Source organism: Bubalus bubalis, chromosome 4, assembly GCF_019923935.1.
Source record: "Bubalus bubalis isolate 160015118507 breed Murrah chromosome 4, NDDB_SH_1, whole genome shotgun sequence".
NCBI lineage: Eukaryota > Metazoa > Chordata > Mammalia > Artiodactyla > Bovidae > Bubalus > Bubalus bubalis.
The window spans coordinates 94,604,449-94,628,626 of record NC_059160.1 but is presented as its reverse complement, the minus strand read 5'-3'; the positions used below and the strand labels follow the sequence as shown (position 1 = coordinate 94,628,626).

Below are 24,178 nucleotides of genomic sequence, written 5' to 3'. Positions count from 1 at the left end.
CCACTCTCCCCGACGCCCAGCCCTGCGTCACAGGAAGTGGGGGCCCCACCCACTAACGTCAGAGGCCGGAAGGGAACGTTGCTGGGGCACGGGTGTGAGCGAAGGCGACGGTGGGGAGAGGAGAGCGTGTCTCCGCCGAGGTAGGAAAGACGCCCAGGTCCTGGCTTGGGGACCTCCAAAAACCTCACCGTTAGTGGACTAGGATACTTTCACCTTCTAGTATATTCCCTTTTCTTCCCGCCTTGTGGGTCCTCAGCAAAGGTGTTTAGGCAACCGGTGGGTCTGCCACTGCTTCGTCCAGTCGAGGGCCTCCCTAGCTCCTTAGTCTTAGTTTTTTAAGTTAGGCACCTTCCCCACCTTCTCCTATTTAGTCCCATTGTTTAAATAGACTCTTGACTTTTGTTTAAAGGAGGAAAAATGTTGGTTTTACTGAGACCCCAGCTCGGTTACGTGCTTCGGGCTACAACCAGCTCCCAGGCTTGACTGCTGAGTGCCCGTTTCACTGCCGTCTAGTACTAGGAAAAACGTGAAAAGCTGGTAACAGTTTGATAGTGATAGGACACTCACATGGACAAGGCTGAATGATGAGGCTGTGGTTTCCAGTGCCCTTAATCTACTGTAATTTAGTCTTTTTGTCCCCAGAGGATAGGGGGGCTTCCTGCAAGTTGCTGAATCTGGCACTGTTAGCGCCTTTAAATGCCTTAAAATCAAGGAACATAGTGTTTGGCTCTTCCAATTCTCTCTTTATTTTTGTTGAAATAGTATAGAGTAACTATAACATATCAAAAGGAAGGTCAAAATTTCTTAACCCAGACATGAAAATTATTTTTTCATGGCAGTTTCACCAGTGATTGTCATTTACAAATAGGCTTTGCAGCAAATTACTAAACAAGTTCCAGCTGATCACTTGTCTTTCCTATCATAGGTTCCAAGACTGCTTATGTCATAGAATGGGGGGAAGGGGTGTGGAATTGTATGAGGAGAGCTGGCTCTAGGGGCAATAACTGTAAATCTAGCCAGTTTTAAGTTTACTATGGGGATGGTTTTATATAAATTTAGTCTTTTTTGTAATGATAAGTTTGTTTAATCACAGAGCTCAATAGGGGAGAGTCAGGTGGAAGAGGGTTCAAACTAAAAATTGTTTTTTAAACTTCCATATTTCTGTTACAGACTTATTCTTTTATGATTCTGTCAGCTATAAAATGGACAGTTCTTGAGTACTGACATTCAGAAATGTTTCCTCAGTGCACAGAGAGAATGAGTATTACCTTGAGAAATTTAAATAACCAAGTCTGTCTGGTTTAGCGTGGAGGCAGGGGAGAAAATAAAGCATCACTGGGAAAAGTGTGATACTTCCTAATCATGTTTAAGAAAAATCATAGAAATAGTAAACTGGCGTGTCTCTGGGCATACTGAATGGATTGACTGTACAGTCTGACATAGGCTTCCAGTGTTCCCAAGTCCCCAGGGGCAGGGGGAAGCAAGACTGGCAGCCCGATCATCCTGTATTTTTAAGGACTTGAGAACTTTAAAATAGTACCCTATTCATTTGTTTATCCTGCAGTTTAAATAACATTCTTGTGGGCTTGACTTGCCCCTTCTAATGTTAAATAGCATCAAACCCTAAAGGATGGTAAAGTGACAAGGTGTTGTAATGGCGCTTAGAATTGACTGACATCCTCTCACCTGAATACAGTTTAAGTAGTAGTCATGTTTGGTTTTTCTTAACTGTGAGCCCTAGAATCTATTCTAAGAGTGTGAGTTAGGCAGTGATAAAATGGTCCAAAGTAGTAAAGAATGCCTTAAAGGGGAGAAACTAATAGGAAGAGGGAGGTGCTATAAGGGTTTTTTATATTAAACTTGGGTGACTTCAGTTCTAGTTTGATTCCACTTCTTAGGGCTTCTTTTGATACAATTTATTTCTGATTTCCTGATCCAGTTTTTTCTTTCCCCCAGCACTTTGGATTTGGCTCCTTAATTCCCAACATGGAAGAAACTTACAGTAAGTACTTCTTATTGCTCTTAGAAAATAAGTTAAGTTACTTACATGTAGCTTTCTCTCTGACAAGACTTTTAATGTGTTGAGAAAGATTCACTGTTTCGCTAAACTGCTGGGAAGAAAAAGTGGGACTGTTTTAGTAATGCAGAGAAATGTCCAAATTTGAAATAGGACCCTTGAAATTAAAAAGTATGAGAAGTCATCAAGCTTTGAGAAAGCTCATGTTGGGACACCTGTGTTATACTATATTTTTATTTATTAAGTGAATAATTTTCGTTCTTTAGAACTTCAGTTTCTCCTGTTAGTGACACAGGGATGGTAACCCCTGGTTTCTATTTTTTGGGGGTAATATGGTATACCTCATGTTGATGTGCATTGAGTTTTTAGGATTAAAGAAATCCTAGGGAGGATCCATCATAACAAATAGATTTAACAAACTCAACTTACATAAAGCTACCTGTGTTCTCTTCATATATCTGTAAAAAGGTGTCCCTAATTGATTATGTAGTGTAAGAATAGTTGAAGATAGACCAGAAAGACCATCCATGAATTAATTATCCTGCCTATGTAGAAGAACAGTAATCACGGAAGAAAACTGATTAGTTGTTACTAGCCAGTTTAACTTATTCAAAGCCTCTGTTATTTTATTGCATAATAAACTAGTGAATTAGTTGGAGAAGGCAATGGCACCCCACTCCAGTACTCTTGCCTGGAAACTCCCATGGACGGAGGAGCCTAGTAGGCTGCAGTCCATGAGGTCGCTAAGAGTCAGACACGACTGAGTGACTTCACTTTCACCTTTCACTTTCATGCATTGGAGAAGGAAATGGCAACCCACTCCAATATTCTTGACTAGAGAATCCCAGGGATGGAGGAGCCTGGTGGGCTGCCGTCTGTGGGGTTGCACAGAGTCAGACACGACTGAAGCAACTTAGCAACAGTAGCAGGGAGGATTCTTATTTCTCTAGTGATCCAGGAATCTCAATGGCCCAGAAAATCAAATGGGAGCTGGGAGAGCTAGGATCATACAAGGGTAGAACAAGAGAGGCCTGAAAAACCATTTCATTCAACACTAGAATTTTACAACTGAGAAAATGGAGCCTAGGTTAACTAATTTACCCCATGGTTACATTGTTGGGGACAGAGTCAGAACCAGAGCCTTGTATGTTGTTTGTATGTAGTGCCCTACTTGATACTTCTAGGCACTATGGTTTCTAGACCCTGACCAAGTTTGAGGAACATTTCAGTGGATGAAACTTGTCAACAAGGCTGCCTTTGTTTCTTACCTTGCTTTCTTGTTCAGAATCTCTTAAGTTCTAACTGAAAGATATTTTAGTTCCATTCTGCCTTCAAAGAAGAGTCCAATAGAACCTTTATCATCAACAGGTAGAAACTACATGGAAACAGTCTTTATTAAATATCTACTATAGCATGCCGAAGAATCACCTGGGATACTTGTTAAGACACAGGTTTCTGGAGCCCTCCCCCCAAATTTTTGATTCAGAAGGTCTGGGACTCAAGAATTTGCATTTCTAACACGCTCCCAGGTGGTAATGCTAATCTGAGGACCATACTTTGAGAATAATGGATCTAGAAGTCGGATTCTCCTTGATCTTCCCTTAGGGCTCCCTCCTTCACTTCCTTAATTTTTCTAAAAATATGTTAATTAAAATCTGAGATTTCTGTGTGAGATAGATACAAGAGATTTATATTTATTCTTGGAAGCTTACTACTCTGTTAAATTAGAAAGCATCATCTCCCTTTATGTCTCTTATTCTTTACTTTTTCCAGTGGTGATTTTTTTCTTAGAAAAATATCACTTGGTTCTTGTAATTATTGCTACATAGCACAGACTTTTTTAATCAGTAGATGTTTGTTAAAGAAAGAAGGAAATGGTTGATTTTGCTGTTTATTTAAAATTTTTAAGTTTGTGATTAAGTAAATTTAGTAAAATATATTGGCTTGTAAAGACTCAACTCCTTTAAGCATAGCATTTTTTTCTGTTAATCTGTGTCTTGGTAAAGTTTCACTGTTTTTAAGATTTAAAAAAAAAAAGAACCTGCCAGTATGTTAAGATAAGATCAGTCGGGTCCGAGTCTTTGTGACCCCATGAATCGCAGCACGCCAGGCCTCCCTGTCCATCACCAACTCCCAGAGTTCACTGAGACTCATGTCCATCGAGTCAGTGATGCCATCCAGCCATCTCATCCTCTGTCGTCCCCTTCTCCTCCTGCTCCCGATCCCTCCCAGCATCAGAGTCTTTTCCAATGAGTCAACTCTTCGAATGAGGTGGCCAAAGTACGGGAGTTTCAGCTTTAGCATCAGTCCTTCCAAAGAAATCCCAGGGCTGATCTCCTTTAGAATGGACTGGTTGGATCTCCTTGCAGTCCAAGGGACTCTCAGGAGTCTTCTCCAACACCACAGTTCAAAAGCATCAATTCTTCGGCGCTCAGCCTTCTTCACAGTCCAACTCTCACATCCATACATGACCACAGGAAAAACCATAGCCTTGACTAGACGGACCTTTGTTGGCAAAGTAATGTCTCTGTTTAAATGCATAATCTCAGGCCTCATCTCAAACGTGCTGAATCATAATCTATAGTCCTAAAGTGATTTAACACCAGGAATCAAGTTAAAGTGAGAAATACTGTTTAGAATGTACTTGACCTTTTCCCCCAACTGATCTAAAACTCTATAATCTGACAGATTCCTGAAGCTCTCCAGCTTCTGTTTAGTACCTCTTAGCTGATGATACTCTTGTCAGGTCTGGTTCCTCATTTCCGTGAAGTTTCCTCCATTTCTCACCATGGGTTCTGGACCCTGTCCAAGTGTGAAGAATATCTGAGTCTGTGCTTTTGGAGGAAGCTTGTCCATGAGGCCTACTTTGTTTTCTAAATTAAATTATATTCCCAAAAAGTCACTCAAGATTTTTGCTGATCTCTAACAATGTAGAGAGGTGGGATGGGGTGGGAGGTGAGAGGGAGGGGAACATATGTATACCTATGGCTGATTCATGTTGATGTATGGCAGAAACCAACACAATATTATAAAGCAATTATCTCCAATTAAAAACAAATTAAAAATTTTTTAAATGTTAAAAAACAGGTAAACCAATTTAAGGGACATTCTAAAAAATTTTTTTGCTGAGAAGTTCAATAGTATTTGTTACAACTTTAAATTCATATACTACTTTGTGCAGTACTCCTAGGTATCTGCCCAAGGAAAATACTCATACAGTACACAGATAAGTATATATTAGATTGCTAGCCACAGCATTTATATAATAGTAAAAACTAGAAACAACATAAATGTATCAGTAAGGGAACTGATTAAGAATCTGTGCTACATCCATACACAGCAGGGAAATGTTTCTTACATTTCACTGATATAGAAGGAGCTGTTAAGTTTGTTTGTTTGTTTTTTAAAGAAAAGCAAATAAAATAGTTACAGGAAATCCTGTCACATGCTACACTCTGAGGACATTGTGGTAGTTTAAATTAATCACAAAAAGTTAGAACTGCACATGGAACAACAGACTCATTCCAAATAGGAAAAGGAGTACGTCAAGGCTGTATATTGTCACCCTGCTTATTTAACTTATATGCACAGTACATCATGAGAAATGCTGGGCTGGAAGAAGCACAAGCTGGAATCAAGAATGCTGGGAGAAATATCAATAACCTCAGATATGCAGATGACACCACTCTTATGGCAGAAAGGGAAGAGGAACTAAAAAGCCTCTTGACAAAAGTGAAAGAAGAGTGAAAAAGTTGGCTTAAAGCTCAACATTCAGAAAACTAAGATCATGGCATCTGGTCCCATCACTACATGGGAAATAGATGGGGAAACAGTGTCAGACTTTATTTTTGGGGGCTCCAAAATCACTGCAGATGGTGATTGCAGCCATGAAATTAAAAGACGCTTACTCCTTGGAAGGAAAGTTATGACCAACCTAGATAGCATATTAAAAAGCAGAGACATTACTTTGCCAACAAAGGTCTGTCCAGTCAAGGCAGTAGTTTTTCCAATGGTCATGCATGGATGTGAGAGTTGGACTCTGAAGAAAGCTGAGCGCCGAAGAATTGATGCTTTTGAACTGTGGTGTTGAAGAAGACTCTTGCGAGTCCCTTGAACTGCAAGATCAGTCCTGGGTGTTCTTTGGAAGGACTGATGCTAAAGCTGAAACTCCAATACTTTGGCTACCTCATGCGAAGAGTTGACTCATTGGAAAAGACTCTGATGCTGGGAGGGATTGAGGGCAGGAGGAGAAGGGGACGACAGAGGATGAGATGGCTGGATGGCATCACTGACTCGATGGACATGAGTTTGAGTGAACTCCGGGAGTTGGTAATGGATGGACAGGGAGGCCTGGCATGCTGCAATTAATGGGGTTGCAAAGAGTTGGACACACCTGAGCGACTAAACTGAACTGAATCACAAAAAGACCACATGCCATATGATTTCACTTATATGAAATATCTAGAATAGTCAAACTCATAGAAACAAAAAGTAGAATAATGGCTGCCAGAGGTTTCAGGGAGGAGGCAATGGGAGTTATTTAATGGGTATAGAGTTTGTTTTGCAAGGTGAAAGTTTCTAGAGATTGTCTAGATTCACAACAATGTGAATATAATTAACACCAATAAACTGTACACTTTTAAATAGTTAAGGTGATGAATTTTGTTATTTATATTATTACCATTAAAATTTTTAAATTAAACATAAAATTGAAAAAATTTTAATCTTTAAATAAAAGACCCGTTTAGAGCAGACCTAAGTTATCAGAGACCAAAAAGTAAAGCGTTTTAGTAGGAAGCTATCATTATTAACTCTGATGTATGCCACTGTATGGGCAGTAAAATGTGTATGAATCATAAAGTATGTCCAGTCTGTCAGCTCCTGACATGGCCTATCATTTGCTTGTGATGAAATGGATTAAATGGAGGAAAACTAACAAGAATTTAATCTGTATACTCTTCCTGTGTATCCTGAAGCTTCAGAAATGTGAAAGGATCACTGCTCAGAATGAGCCTGGTTGGCATAATAAACCTGTTTGTCCTTTAAGACTTTTCATTCCTGTTCATTCTGTCCTTCAAGTCACCTTTCTGACTCATTTGCATCACGATCATGGTTTGCAATTTATCCCATGTTTACCACTCTTCCAGGGACACTGTTTCAGTTCCCCTGGCTTCTGATTTTCATAGCAGTCTCTTGGTTTATAAGCTTCTTATCAAATGTGAATTGTTTATCTTATTTCACTTTTATTATTGCCTTCAGTGGTGGCAACAGCATTTTATTAGATTGCCTCTTGTCCTCATAATATATTCAAAATGTACTTAACTGTTTAACTTCTCTTCTTTAACCAAGATTCTTAAAATTTGGGGCTCAGCCTGGACATTTTGCAGAACCTAAGAGTAGTTTTACATGTTATGAGAAACTTCTCTAGTGTCTATTAAACTATTGAAATGGAGCCTGAAAGTATAGTCTTCTAAGGGTACTTTTAAATTGCACAATATAGGTTAGGGGTTGGCTTTCTCACAGTAGCCTCATATATCTGCAGTTGTCTCAAACTTAGGAGGTTCTATTTTTGCAGATTATTCTTTCTACTTTTTATCTGGCCAGTTTCATGATCATCAGATTAAAGAATTCTCTGGGGGTTTTTTTCTCATTATGTTCCAAAATATGAAATTTTGGAACCTTTACCAATTTGGTAAAGGTATTGGTCTCATTTGAGAGGTAACTAGATTCACTGACTAGGAGCTATTTCAAGAAGTACATTAAATCAGGCAGACAAAAAAATAAATCTATGAACGAGTATTTCCTAAGCTTCCATAGAACATATAACTGATATAGAGCAGTGCTTACCAACTTTTTTCATGTCATGACAAACTAGTAAATAGGGATGCTGGTCTAGGGGGTTAACTAACCTCAGCTTGCCCTAAGACTCGTTGGGGACTAGGGGGCATACGTGTGGTGGACTCCCACATCAGTATATCAATACATTGTCCATTCCAACCTTCAGTATACTGCCTGGGAAGTTTTGGTTGAACTAGCTAGAGAAAATGACCCTGAATTAGCACTTTCAGAAAAGGAAAAGATGTATCATTTAATTTTTTGTTATAATAGGGATTACCAACAATAAAAACAACAGTATTTATGTACAACCAAATGTGAACTTTGACCCCACCCCATGAATGCTGGTTTTGCTGGACTTAATGAAGATTCAATAACATAGTTTTATCTTACATTTTCAGATGTTTTTAGTCACCCTTTAAAAAAAATCTTTCAAGTTGTTGTTAGGCTGTTTTGTTCAGTTCTTACAGATGCTGTTGAAAAATCCATGTGCCAAGGATGCTGAAATGTTGCAAGGGCCTATTAAGCTTTATACTTACCCTGTTTTTCTGTCTTTCAGTCGATACTCTGGACCCTGAAAAGCTGTTACAATGCCCCTATGATAAAAACCACCAGATCAGGGCCTGCAGGTTTCCTTATCATCTTATCAAGTGCAGAAAGGTACGATATTATTTTCTCAGTTTGCCCAGTGATGGCCTCCTGAGTTCTTTTAAAAAGCCAAATTTTATAAATATCAAATAATTTTAGCATATATGTTTTAATTAAATGCCAGAATTGCTTTGGGTTAAATGCCAACATTTATAGAAAAGAATTTCTTTATTTCTTGGATATGTAAGTTTTTTCTCATTTTGGTTTTTCCCCCCAGCTAGTGACACAGCACCCTTAAACAGTTTCTCTCCAGTCTTCTCACCCTCTGTGAAACAGAGGAAACACTAACTTTTACTAGTGATAAGAAATCATTCTTGCCTTGTAAATTTGATGTACTTATTGTCCTGATAAGGATTGAGTACTGTAATACACTTATTTCTGATTTTTTTATTTGTTTAGAATTGTTAGAGAAGTTGAACAGCTAGAGGTTAACCCAAGAAAAGATTATTCATAAAAATAACTATTTCTCCAAGTTTCAACAGTAAGCATCTTTAGGGGGAGGGGGGAAAAAAAAGCTCAAAGAGTTTTTTTCCCTCTGGTCACCTTTTGTAGATTTAGTTGATGTAAGCTAATTTAATGCTGATACATTAATTGAGACAGTTTGAAAGGGTGGTTAGAATAGAAATGTCAGATACAGAGGCCAGAGTTCTGCCAGGATTTATGCTTGGAAAACAATTTAGGTATTTAATCCAAACCTGCATACAGTTCACATATGCATTAACATTCTTCAAAGGATGTTTCTCTTGCAGTCCTGGAGACGTGATTATAATGCCATTGTTGATTATTTCTCAGCTCCTTTCAATCTCTAGAGCAAGAATTCCTTAAGGTTGAACTTAGACATTACAGACCAGCAGATACCACCACAACTTCCTCCTGTAGGCTCTCAGACATGTCCCAAGGAGAAAGGTTGGGAAAGGGAGCCAGGTGGTAAAAAGACGTCATCATAACTCCCCTCTCCTAATGCTCTTAATCTTCAGCCACAAAACCTTTGCATTAGAATGCCCACTATCCCTTTAAAAAATCATGGAGATACCTGCCCTCACAATTTTCTCCATCTTCTATTTTTTTGCACCCTACTCCCCACTTTACATTATTTTTACTTTTTTGAGTATCATTTGTGATATATCTTTTGCTTCTCCTAATTTCTTAATTGCTGGTAAACTTAACATAGGATCTGGGCTATATTAAACACTTTGTTTTGTTTTATTGTTTTGTATTAAAATAAGGAACTTAGTCAACAGAGTGCTCTATCATCTGGACTTTCCTTAGTGAAATAGCTGAAATAAAGGACAAATTGTTCAGAGCCTCATTTCAGGCATCGTTACTTTAAATAAGTGTTCCTGTGTTAATCTGAAAAATCATTGGGTTTGCCTCTTCTGCAGCTCCCTCCCCACAGCTATTTTCCTGCACTCTTGTACTGCAGCAGCAGGGACGCTACTGCAATGCAGACAAAGTGTGTTTTAGTGTTGCTGTTCGTCCTGAATATCAGCTTTCAAAGACATCCAGAGAGCTGTGCCTTACAGGCTGTGCCACCGGACTCGCATGACCCTGAGAAGTAAACAGGGAGAAGATATAATTCAAATACCCAGTCCTAAATTCACTGTTTACTTCCTTATAAACCATTTTAACCCCAATATCTGTGTTGTCAGTCTTTATAATCATAACAAAGAGGTAATGTCTCTGTGATCTGTATAGGTGATAAATAATTCTCTCTTAATGTTCTGCTGAGTGTACCTATCACAGTTCCACCACAAGTTTATTGACAAACCCCTTTAATTTTTTTCCCAGAATCATCCTGATGTCGCAAACAAACTGGCGACTTGTCCCTTCAATGCTCGCCATCAGGTTCCTCGGGCTGAAATCAGTCATCATATCTCAAGCTGTGATGACAAAAGCTGTATTGAGCAGGATGTAGGTAAGACTGACTAGCTAAGATGTTTCAGTACTGGAGGTTAGCTCCCTCAAATTTATATGATGCTACATTATCACCTTGATTTTTGGCTTTCATCATTTCAGAAAAACAATACCTTTCTGCCTTTGAGATTTTTAATCTTAGCAGCAAAAGATTGTCAGGTTATGTGTGCCAGACTTCTTTCTCTTCTGAACAACCTGATTGATTTCACTAATAATTCGTTTAAAAATAAAAATTCTTTTAGTACCGTAAATACGGCAAACATCTTTGTTTCTGCTTCTCTTTCTTGTCTTCTGTCGGAAAGGAGATAAGACCTGGTTAGCTTTCATCCTATCCATTTTTCAGAAACAAAGACCCTGCAACCTTTTAAGCCACTAACTCCTTTAAACATAATAACTTGGCAGTGTCCCCTTCTTAAGTCAGAATCTCTGTTGTCTTGCAGTCAACCAAACCAGGAGCCTTGGACAAGGGACTCTGGCTGAGAGCACATGGCAGTGCCCTCCTTGCGATGAAGACTGGGACAAAGGTGAGGGGCCTCCACGTCTCTTTCTCCACAGTGCCAAACTCTGGAGTCGTTTGCTCTGGACAGAAGGAAGGGTCTCCTTTTTTATGAATATACCATGTTGTTCAGAATGCCTTATTATTCTTACTGAGCCCCAGTACAAAGACATTTGTATCTCTGTGCAGACACATGGAACAGCCTTTCCCACTTGATTGGAAAAGAACACTACTTTACATATGTTTTTTTCATAAACTGTGTTATACCATCTGTGTTTGGTTGTTACTAGGCATGTTTATTCAGAGAAAGCAATGGCACCCCACTCCAGTACTCTTGCCTGGAAAATCCCATGGACGGAGGAGCCTCGTGGGCTGCAGTCCATGGGGTCGCTAGGAGTCAGACACAACTGAGCGACTTCACTTTCCCTTTTTACTTGCATGCATTGGAGAAGGAAATGGCAACCCACTCCAGTGTTCTTGCCTGGAGAATCCCAGGGATGGGGGAGCCTGGTGGGCTGCCGTCTATGGGGTCTCACAGAGTCGGACACGACTGAAGCGACTTAGCAGCAGCAGCAGCAGCAGGCACGTTTATTATTATTTATGTCGCTTGTGTTTATATCCTTCAGTTAAATTCTTGCTACTGTGTCACTTAGGGTACTTGACCAGTTTTTACTTGCTTCTCTGAACTTGTTTATTATTTCTCATCTCACAAATTCGACCAGCGTGAATTGGTATTTTACCTAGTAGCACCACAAACTGTGTTTTGTTTCCTTTGGCAGATTTGTGGGAACAGACCAGCACCCCATTTGTCTGGGGCACAGCCAGCTACTGTGGCAACAATAGGTAAATGAAAAGACCTCATTCCCACCGCTCCCTCCCGGAACCAGAGTGCTCTGTTACCAACAGAAGGCTCCAGAGCATGTATTGACCTCTTTCCTCAATGATGTTACTTGGTGGTAATTTGTCTAGATATAGTTTTGGTGGGTTTTTTTCTATTTATTCCTTGAGTCATAAAAAGGTCACATGCTTTGCATTAATTCCTGTGGGAACACAAAAATACTAGCTTGTCGTCTAGCACAGGAGACAGTGGCGCCAGCCATTCTTATGTCTTAGAGTTTTTGCTAAGTTCATGTTATTTTAATGCTTTGAAAAACTTATGGAGCTGTACTATATGTGTTATTTTTGCTCTGGATAACTAGTGTCTAAGGAAAAAGTAATCTTAAAAGTTTCTGATTTGAGATTAGACAATCCATAATACCAATTATGTACAGAAAAAATTCATCTCCTTCCCCACTGATTTTGTATCTGATTTAAATCTCTAAGATTTTTCATTACCACTTGATCTTCAAACCTTTTAAGATCATGTTCCGAATTCCCTGGCAGTCCAGTAGTTAGAATGCCACACTTTAACTGCCAAGGGTGCAGGTTCCATCCCTGGCTGGGGAACTAAGATCCCATAAGCCATATAGTGTGGCCAACAAGAAAAAAAAAAGATCATATTTCAAACCCAAATGAGAGCATTTCCAGATTAGAAAATGGAAATATTAGATAGTAGACTTCATTTTATCTTTAAAGAGAATACTTAACCAATTTTTATTTTTTAGCTCCTAAAGTCAGTTATTATAAGTGTAGTTATTTGTAGTTTATGTATACACTGAGATAGAAAAACTTAAAGATGAATTCCATTGGTACAATTTTAATTTTATCTCAATTCTGTGAGATTTGTTGCCTTTAGTTTGGTTGTCTTGGCATTTTTTATCTCTTATGTATATTGAGTGAGTTGATGAGCCTGTCATACAATTGAACAGTAGATGGCATTGCTGTTTATCTCAATTTCTAGAAAATGAAAATGGTTAAACCCATCTTAATGCCTGTACAGAACAGTGAGCTTTCCAGAGAAGTGGTAATCATTCTAATTGCAAGAATGTTTTGATGGAAATGTGTTTACATTTCAGAATGTAGGTGGTTGTTTTTCCCCAAATTACAAAAAATACATTTTGATTGTCTTATGTTTGCCTGCCTAAAGAATGCAAATATGCCAGCATACTCAAATTCATCTCTCTTTTTGCAGCCCTGCAAGCAACATAGTTATGGAACATAAGAGTAACCTGGCTTCAGGCATGCGTGTTCCCAAGTCTCTGCCGTATGTTCTGCCATGGAAAAACAGTAAGTGAAATAGTGGCAAAATGCTCTTGCTATGTGTTGTGCTAAATAAATACAGTTGGTCTTAATTATTCAAGGACATGTTCAGTCTGAATACCGAATACCTTGCACCCATATGACCCTGAGAGTGAGTGCCTCCCCAAATTTTGCATCTTAAGCACGTCACTCACTTTGCCCTAGTCCTAAGCCTGGTTAGTAACAGGCAAGTACAAGGTCACAGAAGCCTAAAGAATATTTTCAAGACAGGGTGATGGAGAAAGAAAGGGCAACCCACTTCAGTATTCTTGCCTGGGAAATCCCATGAACAGAGGAGCCTGGGGTCACAAAGAGTCAGACACATCTTAGCAACTGAGCACGCATGCATACTACTTGAGCTTCCCAACAGAAAGCTCTATGCTGTGTGCTCTCATCAGTATTCTTATCTGCTCTTCAAAACTATAAACAAGGAACGTTTTGGTAATTAAAATTTTTTAATTAGAAAATACATACTAATTGCACAAAAAATTGTTTGCTTTGCTGGTAGTTGGCAGATCTGGACCCTGAATGAGTCTCTTAACTCCCAAGACCAGAATTACCCCACGTTTCCTTTTCCTGCCTTTTCAGTTCTCTTTGTTTCCTGCCCACTCCCACCTCTCTCATACCATTTCTCAACCCCCATCTCAAGCCTTTGGTTTCAGCTATGACTAAATGCCTACTTCAATTGTGAATTACTGATGGCTTAAAAAATTACATTTTTGCAAATAAAACTCAAACCGAGAAAGAAAAAAAAAGTGACCACTGACATCGGATTCCATGGATAAATTTGGGACCAATAAAAAGACTATCTATTTCAGCTAGGAGGAAATCATCCCTGATTTTTAAAGCATAATATCAATAGGGAATTGGGATTAGAAATTGGATTGCAAGGGCCTGAAAGGTAATGGGTAGAGACAAAATGAAAGTAATGTTATAAGAACCAGCATAAGAATGGTATTCAGATGTCTTCCCAAGGCTTTGGAGACAATGCTGAGTAAACAGGTCTGAAATTCATGTCATACCACCCTAGTAAAGAAATTCCCATATATTGGTACACCCAACATACTGTCATTTTTATTTAATATATTCCTTTTCCTGATGTTGCCCCCAAATTCAGATTTCCTCGATTTCAATCTTTGTTGTTGTTGGAGCTAATTTTTAGGTGGCTACAAGACCCCCTTTAAAACATTTCCCTTTGGATAGCTGCATTTCCCCCAGTATGAGATTACCTAATCATGTGCCATAAGGCTTGATAGGTGGAAGACTATTTTCTTTTTCCGTGCTGAAATCCAGTCACTAATTTTAAATTCTACTTTATTATATAATTCCATATACCCCAGGAATAAATCATTTGTGTTTAGTAAGACTAGGGGGTGGAGTGAATTTCAATTGACATGGTGTATTTATTTTGAAATATTTCTACTCCATAGATGGAAATGCACAGTAACTGAATATTTCATCAAGTAAGTGTTTCAGTTTTATTTCACAATTTTTTGAGATGGTAGCAAGATTTAACTGGACATAAAGCAATTTGGGTCCAATTTTCTTTTAGATTATGGTACCAAATTAAAGCTCTGTGTGTGCCTTTCGTTTTTTAAGTATATAGCCTCTGTTATGGCTTTACATGCTAATGAGTAAACATTTACTAGTTAAATTAGAATTCTGTTACAGGCCAAGTTGCTTTCCCTAACGTTAGTGCACATTGCCTTTTCCTTTTTTTTTTAATCAAAGTTGCATTCTAGATCTATCATGCCTTTTTAATGGACAGATTAATCAGACAGCTGTGCTTCACTGCTTTGCAATTCTTTCCTTGTGCAGTACAATTTAATACTCATCAAAAAATTCATACTTTTTAACTAGCATTTTAAAGTTTTGGGTCTCCAAAAGTCTGTAGATCTTATTGCACTGTAGATCTTATCTGAATATTTGATTTAGCAGAATCTCAGAAAATCTATATAAAGAGACCAAAATCTTTTAGTTTTCATAGATGAAGCCCATGTTTGAGATACCCTGTGTACCCACAGCAGAGCCAGGTTTGATGCTTCAAATGGCTGCCTTGGCTGAGGTTGACCAGCCACATTGGCTTCTGGCAAAAGAGGAATATTGTTGGACCAGGAATGGGATGATAATCCCCACTGTCATGAGATGGTAGGCCTTCAGTGAAGATTTATTGAATGAATGAGTAATTGGCTTGTTGCCTTGTAGTCCATTCACTTTTTCTGAACAGTGAAGCAGATGGATCTTCTGCGAGCTAGGGTTTGTTTTGTACCAAAACTGATGTTTCTTCTGTTGAGAAACAAAAGATATTCTAAAAGCAAACACCCCTTAGCTGAGAACAATAATATTTATCAGTTGCTTCTAGGGATGGGCCATTTTTCTTGGTAGGTTCTGACATCAAATTATTAAATATATCTGGAAGCCAGAAAATTGGATTTAGTCCCAGAAGGGAAAGAGACACAACTGCACTGGAGTGTATCAGAAAAGCACACACAGACCTGGGTAAATGAAGAACTTTGAATCCTTCCCTGGCACACTGCTTAAAGTGTTTGGTGTTCATCCAGTATGGATAGCTACCTATCCAATGGCTACTGTATGGTGAAAGCCTAGGAGAAACTTCTTGTCACTTAAGACTAAACACTTTTCTGCTTTGGAAAAGTGATAAGCTCATTACACACTGATAATTTTTCTGTATGTGTTACCACAGAGGAATAAGGGGGAAGATTTAGGTAAGAATCCTTAAATAGCCACAGATCTTCTTATCCTCTTAGTTAAAAATAAAGCATCATTTTTTGAACGCCTGTTGTTGCAGAATTCTCTTCTTTGGGTAGATACACACACACACACACTACACACACACACCACACACACACACTACTACACACACACATACTACACACACACACACACGGAAGGCATGACTTATTCCCTTAAGGAACTTAAAGAGTAAGCAGAAACTTTTTTTTATTGCGCATACAGGAAAAGGGTTTGTTCACCTTGCACTTAAATGCTTTATCCCATTTATGTTTTCATCAACAATATTTTACCAGATAAGTGCCTCAGAAGCAGGTAATACCGTGTTCATTTTTGTTCCCCTATTATGCATTGTGGGCTTCCCTGATAGCTCAGCTGGTCCTGGGTTGGGAAGATCCCCTGGAGAAGGGAACGGCTACCCACTCCAATATTCTGGCCTGGAGAATTCCATGGACTACATAGTCCATGGGTTTGCAAAGAGTCGGGCAGAACTGAGTGACTTTACTTTCAATGTGCATCGTAACATCTCAAACAATATTATTAAATTAATGAGTAGATAGGGTATATGAAAAGAGAAAAAAATAAGTTAGTTGGAATTAGTCCAGAATTGTCTGGAGAAGTCAGTTGCCTGGATAGTCAATTCTGATTTTCTCTTCACCCATGGTAACTATCAAGGACTGTATATTGATCTCTGTATAGAATGTTTTTAAATCAATTAACAAGTTTCTGTGTGATTAGTAATACTAAAGAGCTAAGGGTCAGAAGGTACCTGGTGTTCTGCCCTTAACAACAACAGGTTTTTCCAGCAGACCAAGAGACTGTAATTGGGCTATAGTTGTGTGGCCTGTTGTCAGATGTGGTTGGTGCTTCTGTCATTGAAAGGAACTAAGAACTCTTACTTTTTTCTTGTTTCCTCACAGATGCCAGACCCTGGAAGACTTTTCTTCCTGCTACAGTGGGTTCTTCATTTTTTTTTCTCCTAATCTAATTATAGAAACATAAACTGTCTGTGACTTTCAAACTGACAAGTACCTTTTTTTTTCCCTCCCCACTTTGAGTCCTTACTCATTTGATGCAAGAAAAAGCCCTCATGCTCAGAAGAAATGTTTCAAGTAAACCATCATTGTAGACAGCTTGATAATTTGGTTAAGTGCCTGCAGCCCCAAAATCAGAATTCATATCCCATTCCGCATTAATGAAACAGAATCATCTAAAGTCACCTTAAAGGATCCAGCTAAAGCAGGCAAGAAATTTGGATTGGAAAAAGTAACTGTGTGTTTGTGTTCTCTGACTCACATGAACCAAATTCCTTCTAGCGTTTATAGGAATGGACCTTTTCTGATCAGTGCATCTGTTTACTGAGTCTTTGATGTTGATAGCATTTATATATAGAAATATACCCCATTCTTATTTAGAATCCTTAGGGCATCTTGTTCCCTAAACTTTTCTAACTTAGGATAGGTTTCTTTTCTCTTTCCCACATTTCAGCTAGAAATTGTACTAGCTGTCAAGGTAGGTGTGGATTATGTAGGAGTGAAGATTAGAATGAAGAGGAGGAACCAGTGTACATGTGGAGAAGAGATAGGCTTTCCACCTGTGTGTGAAATTTGATTAAGCTCAGAGCTGAAATGTGTGAAGGCCCTGGGACGTGTGTGTAAAAAGTTAGATTTCTGAAATACCCAAGGCTCTGGCTATCCTAGCATCTTGTTGGCCCTCAAAAGAAGACTTCATAATCTCCCAGACTAGTTCTTTATTTGGTTGGTTGTTTGCAGATTTGGTGTGGTTTGAGTTTAAAACTGTCTGGCACAGGAAGGGATTTGCGATCTGGTATAGATAGGGACTCAGAGGAAGCATACTGACAAGTAATTCCAAAAGTGATCTCTTGAGCATTGTTTGTAGGGGAAATGGGCTCTTATGGAATGCTTCTTCCACAAGTTTCATGCAAAACAGGATTCTCTCCTAATGAAGCAAAGCTATCTGTTTATTTAGTTCCAACTTCTATAGACAGATTCAAGATAAGCCCTAATACAATAGTATTTCTGCTTCTGCTTCTACTGGTATAAATAAGTGAATAAGTAAACTATTTCTTCTGGAGAGGGTGGTGTGGTGTATTGAGGAGGAAAAAACAGCCATTATGCCCCTAATTCTGGTCACTTAATGTTTGTCAGTCAACAGCTCACAACACTTTAACTTTATTTAAAAATAGTTTTAACTGGAAAATACAAAACCCTTTTGATTTCATTTATTTGGGTGATAACAACCCAAACTGTCTATACTACACTTGAAACCCAGAACTCCTACCAAGTTTAGGAAAAACAAAAGTATGAGTCTTATTGCAAAGAATTAGCTACTTGAGTATAACTCAAAGAAGAGATTAAATAGAAAAGAGTTACTTTGTGGTTTTTAAATATCTAGAGAGGCAAATTAGGCTAGCATCTATCATTCATGAAAAACCATATGTTGTTATTTTAGAAGGACACCTCTTTGTTCACCAGTTCTAGAACTTAACCAGCAATACATCTGACCTATCCAAGTGTGAATAACACTCACTATAGGCAAATGCCTGCCTATATTAATTTTGTTAGCTCACAAAATAGACCACCCCATTTTCTCTTTAGTAAACTAATGATTAAAGCAGCCAGTTTGCTTAGGATTTTTTGGGGGCCTAGGATACACTAGTTTGGATTTAGTTTGCTGGAGATTTTGGACATTCCCAAAAACTAGAGCAAAGAAGTGCCTTGAATTCTACTACTGTCAGAAGTTAGGAGGTGAAGCTTACTTATTTTTGAGACCTTTTTCAGAGGCTACCTTCTGTTTGGAATATGAACAGTGGAAAGTAAACAGTTGAATATTCTACCCTAATTTCAGGGAAGGTCAAGTGTTATGGTTAAAGGTTAAATGTAGACATGTAGACATGTTTCAGAAGCTTATCTTAGGCTTTGAGTTCTGCATTTTGATCTTATCCAGGAAGGGAGAACATTTGCTTTCGGGAAGGTTGCCTTTCTCTGTGGGTATTCTAGAAGTGCCACTGTGATTTGCAAATGTTCTTACCAGGAATAAACAAATTAGGTAGTAAATGATGCTTAGGTCTCCCTATAGCTGTACTTGAGGTAAACAAGGAGAGTATTCGGATTCAATTTCAAATAGCGCACTGCAGTACCCCTTCATTGGTGAGACAGAACAGTAGCTGCTTGTGTTAGTCTCTCACACCTATACTGGCATTCCGAGAGTCCTTTATTGTACTTTTCACCATTCATATTACACTCCAAGGTAGACAAAAACTAAAGGGATGATATTATACTTCTTATTACCATTTTTAAAGAGGCAGGTTATAAAAATCAAGATGATTTGTATACTATGTTTTAAATGATTGAAGCAGGACTGTCCTTGGGGAGAAGATACCTCTTAGAAAATACGTTTTCTTATGCCAGTTCGATGGGTAGAATAAGGAAAATGACTTAAATTCCATGAGAAAATTACTATAGTGACTGCTCATTCTTTTGACCACTGTCTTCCTGGTACTGTTCAGGTTCAGAACATACTCACATCCTACTTCATAGGTGTGGCTTCTTCAAAAGCCACTGAAAACACATTAACCCATTACCTTGTACCAGCAGTCTCAGCTGACTTATTCCAGCCATACTGAAGTCTGAAAAACACAGACCTGTGTATGGGGTGGGGGCTGAGTATTTTTTTGCCCTTGACACAGCAGTTCCACTGCCAGTTTACTTAACTCTGATCAACTTGGTAACTGCTATAACAAATATAAAATCTCAGGTTGTAACAGCTAGGAAGACCAGCATCCTAGGCTGGACAGTAACCCTGGAGAAAAGCCATATGGTCAGCAGATTTGCATTCGTGTTTACCTCATTTAAAAGCGGTTTTTTGTGAAACTAAAATAGTGTGAGCACTTTTGATGAACATCAAAAAGACATTCAGTTGTTTTACTTTAGTCTGCTTACATATACACATATATATGGAAGAAATGAATCTATGTTGTATTAAAAACTACTATATATGAACCCAACCATGCCTCTTAATTTTTATTAAAATACTTGTCACTGAAATAAAGGATACTTTCCCAGCTCATCTGTTTCTGTCCTGTTTCCTCAGGCGTTTCAGGATTTCATCGGACAGGGTTAGGGGCTTAAATTATTTAGCTCCTTGTGTTGGTTTTCTCTAGAGTAGAACTTTATAGCAGAGGTGCAAATTGAAAGTCATGGAAAGTCTTGATCTTTAGACGTTTCATTGAGATATGCTTTTGTCGAATTGGAAATTTCAACAGAAGAGTCGGTGTTTTAGCTTTATAAGGCCTTGAAAACCAAACATTGATACGAGTCTACTAGGTGTGTATGTTTGATATCCACCTGTCATACCTCATATGCTCAGAGCTGGAGGGGAGTTCAGAGAGCACTGATCCACAGCTTCATCTGGTCTATAAAGAAATAGGCTCTGTACCAATGTGCAACAGGACATACTCTTTTAGGAAAAAGAAGGATAAACACAAAATCCAAGATAGTTGTTCTCTCCAGGGGAGAAGTCAGAAGGATAGGATCAGGAAAAAACACAGTAGTAGTCAGTTTAATTGGGTTTTGGGTTTCCCAGTGTTAACTAGGCTTTATACATGTGTATTAAACAATGTAATTTTAAAACATCTAAGAATAATTGCTAAAAGCATTGCAGAAGGCTTACTGTAAGCAAGCCACTGTTCTTACTTAACATTTTGAGTATTTTTAACCAAGGGTAGGGAAAATTTTCTGTTTGCCTAGAATACCAAGCTTGTTAATAGTGTGCCATGACCATAACCTGGGACTTCTGATTCCTAAGGAGTTACTGCCTTGGGCTTCTGTAACCGTTATGCTTCTCTAAATGTTAATTCTGCACTCAGCCTCTTACTCTCTCAGGCCACGTGTTTCCTCCTCAACTTGTTTCCATGTCTACCAGTTTGGACTGCGTGGTTAGTCACTTCATTGGGCTAAGTCAGCACCCTGAGTTCCCTTGAATCTGTTGTTTTTCTGCTGTCTCCGCTTCACCAGTTGTCAAATCAAGCAAAACCTACCATCTCTTACTCCATTCCCTCTGGGTTATCAAGCATAGTGATAGGAAATCACATAATATACCAACTGACTCCACTGCAGATGTATGAGTTTTTAACTCAAGGACTCATTCCTATTTGGCTTTTTTCAGCTTTACCTGGTAACTATTATATTCTTTTTATTGTTCTCAACTTTATAGTCCCTACTTTCCACCCTTACTCTCAACAGATGGCTTTGCCTCTCTTCTTTGTAGAAAAAATACTGGTCATCAGACTTGACTTCCTCTTTTTCCCACCCCTAGATTTGAATGCTTGTGACATCCATTTTCTCCTTTTATCTCAGAGGCACACTTCATCTCTAAAACTAACCTCATCCCTGTAAGATAGCCCTGCTGTTGATGTATAACAAATTTCCCCAGAGCACTGTGGATTAGAACACGTGTGCTAAGTTGCTTCAGTCGTGTCTGACTCAGTGCAACCCTAAGGACTGCAGCCCACCAGGCTCCTCTATCCATGAGATTCTCCAGGCAAGAATACTGGAGTGGGTTGCTGTGCACTCCTCCAGGGGATCTTCCCTGGATTTAAACACTAGCAAACATTATTACCCTCCCAGTTTCTAAGGGTGAGGAATTCACAAGTGGCTTAGCTAGGTAATCCTGGCTTGGGATCTCTCTTGTGGTTGCAGTCAAGATGTCGGGCAGGGCTACGGTTTTCTGAAGACTTGAAGTGAGGCTGGAGGATTTACTTCTAACATGGCTCACTCACATATTTGGCAAGTCTGTATTGGTTGTTGGCAGAAGGCCTCAGTTCCTCCACATATGGGACTCTCCATAGTGTGTTTGAGTGCCCTCACAACATGTCAGCTTGCCTTCCCCCAGAGTGAGTAAGTTAAGAGCAAGGAGGAAGCTATAAATTCTTTAATGACCTAACTTTAGAAGTCACACTCCATCATTTCCACAGCATGCTTTTGGTTACGCTGGTGAGCCCTTTTCGTTGCAGAAGTCGAAGGAGCATGAATACAAGGAGGCAAGAGTTATTGGGGCTGTCGAAGGATGGCTCTCCCACCTAACTTTTTCTGTCTTCCAATATCTTCCATAAGTTAGTCCCTCTTTTCTCTCAATTCTATTTCTTTCTCTTTGTATGTTATATTTTTCAGTAATAAGTAAGTTGTCTTTTTTTTTTTTTTTTGAAAGTTTGTTTTTTTTTCTTTTTTTTTTTTTAAAACTTTACATAATTGTATTAGTTTTGCCAAATATCAAAATGAATCCACCACAGGTATACATGTGTTCCCCATCCTGAACCCTCCTCCCTCCCCATTCCATCCCTCTGGGTCGTCCCAGTGCACCAGCCCCAAGCATCCAGTATCGTGCATCGAACCTGGACTGGCAACTCGTTTCATACATGATATTTTACATGTTTCAATGCCATTCTCCCAAATCTTCCCACCCTCTCCCTCTCTCACAGAGTCCATAAGACTGTTCTATACATCAGTGTCTCTTTTGCTGTCTCGTACACAAGGTTATTGTTACCATCTTTCTAAATTCCATATATATACATTAGTATACTGTATTGGTGTTTTTCTTTCTGGCTTACTTCACTCTGTATAATAGGCTCCAGTTTCATCCACCTCATTAGAACTGATTCAAATGTATTCTTTTTAATGGCTGAGTAATACTCCATTGTGTATATGTACCACAGCTTTCTTATCCATTCATCTGCTGATGGACATCTAGGTTGCTTCCATGTCCTGGCTATTATAAACAGTGCTGCAATGAACATTGGGGTACACGTGTCTCTTTCCCTTCTGGTTTCCTCAGTGTGTATGCCCAGCAGTGGGATTGCTAGTAAGTTGTCTTTAAGCTAAAGAAATGCTAACATTACATTCATTAAAAAAAAAAAACAAAACCCCTCTCCCCCATATTAGGTTCAGTTGCAGAAAACATCAATTTGAGCCAGTCTAAGCAGGAAAGGATTTGTCATAGAGCATTAAATGGATCACAGAATTGTTGAGAAGACTGAAGAAATAAACTCTAAACTGGACTTCCAGAAATAACAGCCAAAGACTGCTCCGGAAGGTTCTGCTTCTACTACAGTTAAGGAAGCTGCCAGTTCAAGAAGCACACTACCGTATCTGCCACTGTCAGCATCCCCAAATGGATGCCCTGCACCCTCTCTTAATCCTTGCTGACTTTAGAAACATACGATAATACATCTGATTGGCAGATCTGAAATAGTATCTGAACCCTAGCTACAAGGGATTGTGGGAAATGTAGTCCAGATTTCCAATACCATACACTAGAAAAGTATCATGTTGAGCAAAACCAACATGTAGAAACCTCCCCACTGCCTCTCTAATGTTTGCTTGCTTCTTCCCTTCAGTGCTAGATTTATTGAAAAAGTCTGTACTTGGTCTGAAGTTCCCACTTACTCAATCCATTGCACTCTGCCCACTCTGTTCTGTCTCCACTCAACCTACTAATTTGCAGGACCAGTGGTCTATTTTAGTCCTACTCCCTTGAACATTCAAGGAGAAGCAAGTTGTTGCTTGCGACGCTTGTGGCAAGAGCCATATCAATGTTATGCACAAAAGAATTACTTAAGGCCACTTTCTTGGAACAGGCCTTGGACTTGGAGGCACTTAGAGCCTTGAGCTTCAGCTACTATCTGGACTTGATGTTCCTCATATGTAATCTAGGTTAATGATGTTACTGTTTGCCTATCTTTTCAGAATTCCTCATTCAGTTAATCACCAAATCCTGGAACTTTGCTGCCAAAGAAGCCTTCTGATGCCAACCAGTTCCTTGTATCTCTGCTGTCACTGCCTTATTTCAGAGCATCATCCTTGCTTGGGCTGTTAGCAACCTCCTCCGTAGTCTTGTAGCCACTCAGTTCTTCCCATTTCACTTTATCTTCCACCTGCCTTCAAGATATTCAGTAATCGGTTTCCCGTTTACCTAATAATAATAGCAAAGGCTTTTTGAGCACTTGGTCTGTGCCAAGCACTGTATAAAACACTTCATTTGCATTATCACATTCAGTTCCCCTATGAAACAGATATTTTAGGTCCCTACTTGGTAGATAAGAAAAGTGAGACTGTATAAGATTTGTATATGGACTATACAAGATTTGACCAGAATTACTTAGTTTCTCCGTGGAGGAACTAGAATTGCAGTCAGGTCTGCTCCCCTGCAAAGGCAGTATTTCTTATTCCCACCACATTTTACAATGGCTCCAGCCTCATCTCTCCTGACTCTCTTAATAGTCTAGCCGTAGTGAACACCCCATCTCTCTAACACACTGTGCT

At 39.0% G+C, this 24,178-nt stretch overlaps 1 protein-coding gene across 3 annotated transcripts; it reads left to right on the top strand.

The window, feature by feature from the left end:
• GTSF1 (gametocyte specific factor 1) lies at nt 1-23,961 on the top strand. Of its 3 annotated transcripts, XM_006063696.3 has the most exons (9): nt 1-140; nt 1,957-2,002; nt 8,412-8,512; nt 10,289-10,415; nt 10,855-10,938; nt 11,690-11,753; nt 12,982-13,076; nt 14,519-14,551; nt 16,760-16,860. In XM_006063696.3, exons 2-8 carry the CDS (start codon nt 1,987-1,989, stop codon nt 14,533-14,535), a joined length of 504 nt encoding a protein of 167 aa, XP_006063758.1. In that variant the 5' UTR covers nt 1-140; nt 1,957-1,986; the 3' UTR covers nt 14,536-14,551; nt 16,760-16,860. The 3 variants fall into 3 exon arrangements, with proteins under 3 accessions (XP_006063758.1, XP_044797741.1, XP_045021425.1); XM_044941806.2 differs by lacking the exons at nt 14,519-14,551; nt 16,760-16,860 and adding an exon at nt 23,603-23,961; XM_045165490.1 differs by lacking the exon at nt 14,519-14,551.
• The last annotated feature ends 217 nt before the right edge of the window (nt 23,962-24,178 follow it).

Bases quoted from the DNA above. Each gene is read 5' to 3' on its own strand.
- GTSF1 (XM_045165490.1), top strand. The intron at 8,513-10,288 runs GTACGATATTAT...TTTTTTTCCCAG, and splicing joins ATCTTATCAAGTGCAGAAAG to AATCATCCTGATGTCGCAAA. The intron at 10,416-10,854 runs GTAAGACTGACT...GTTGTCTTGCAG, and splicing joins CTGTATTGAGCAGGATGTAG to TCAACCAAACCAGGAGCCTT.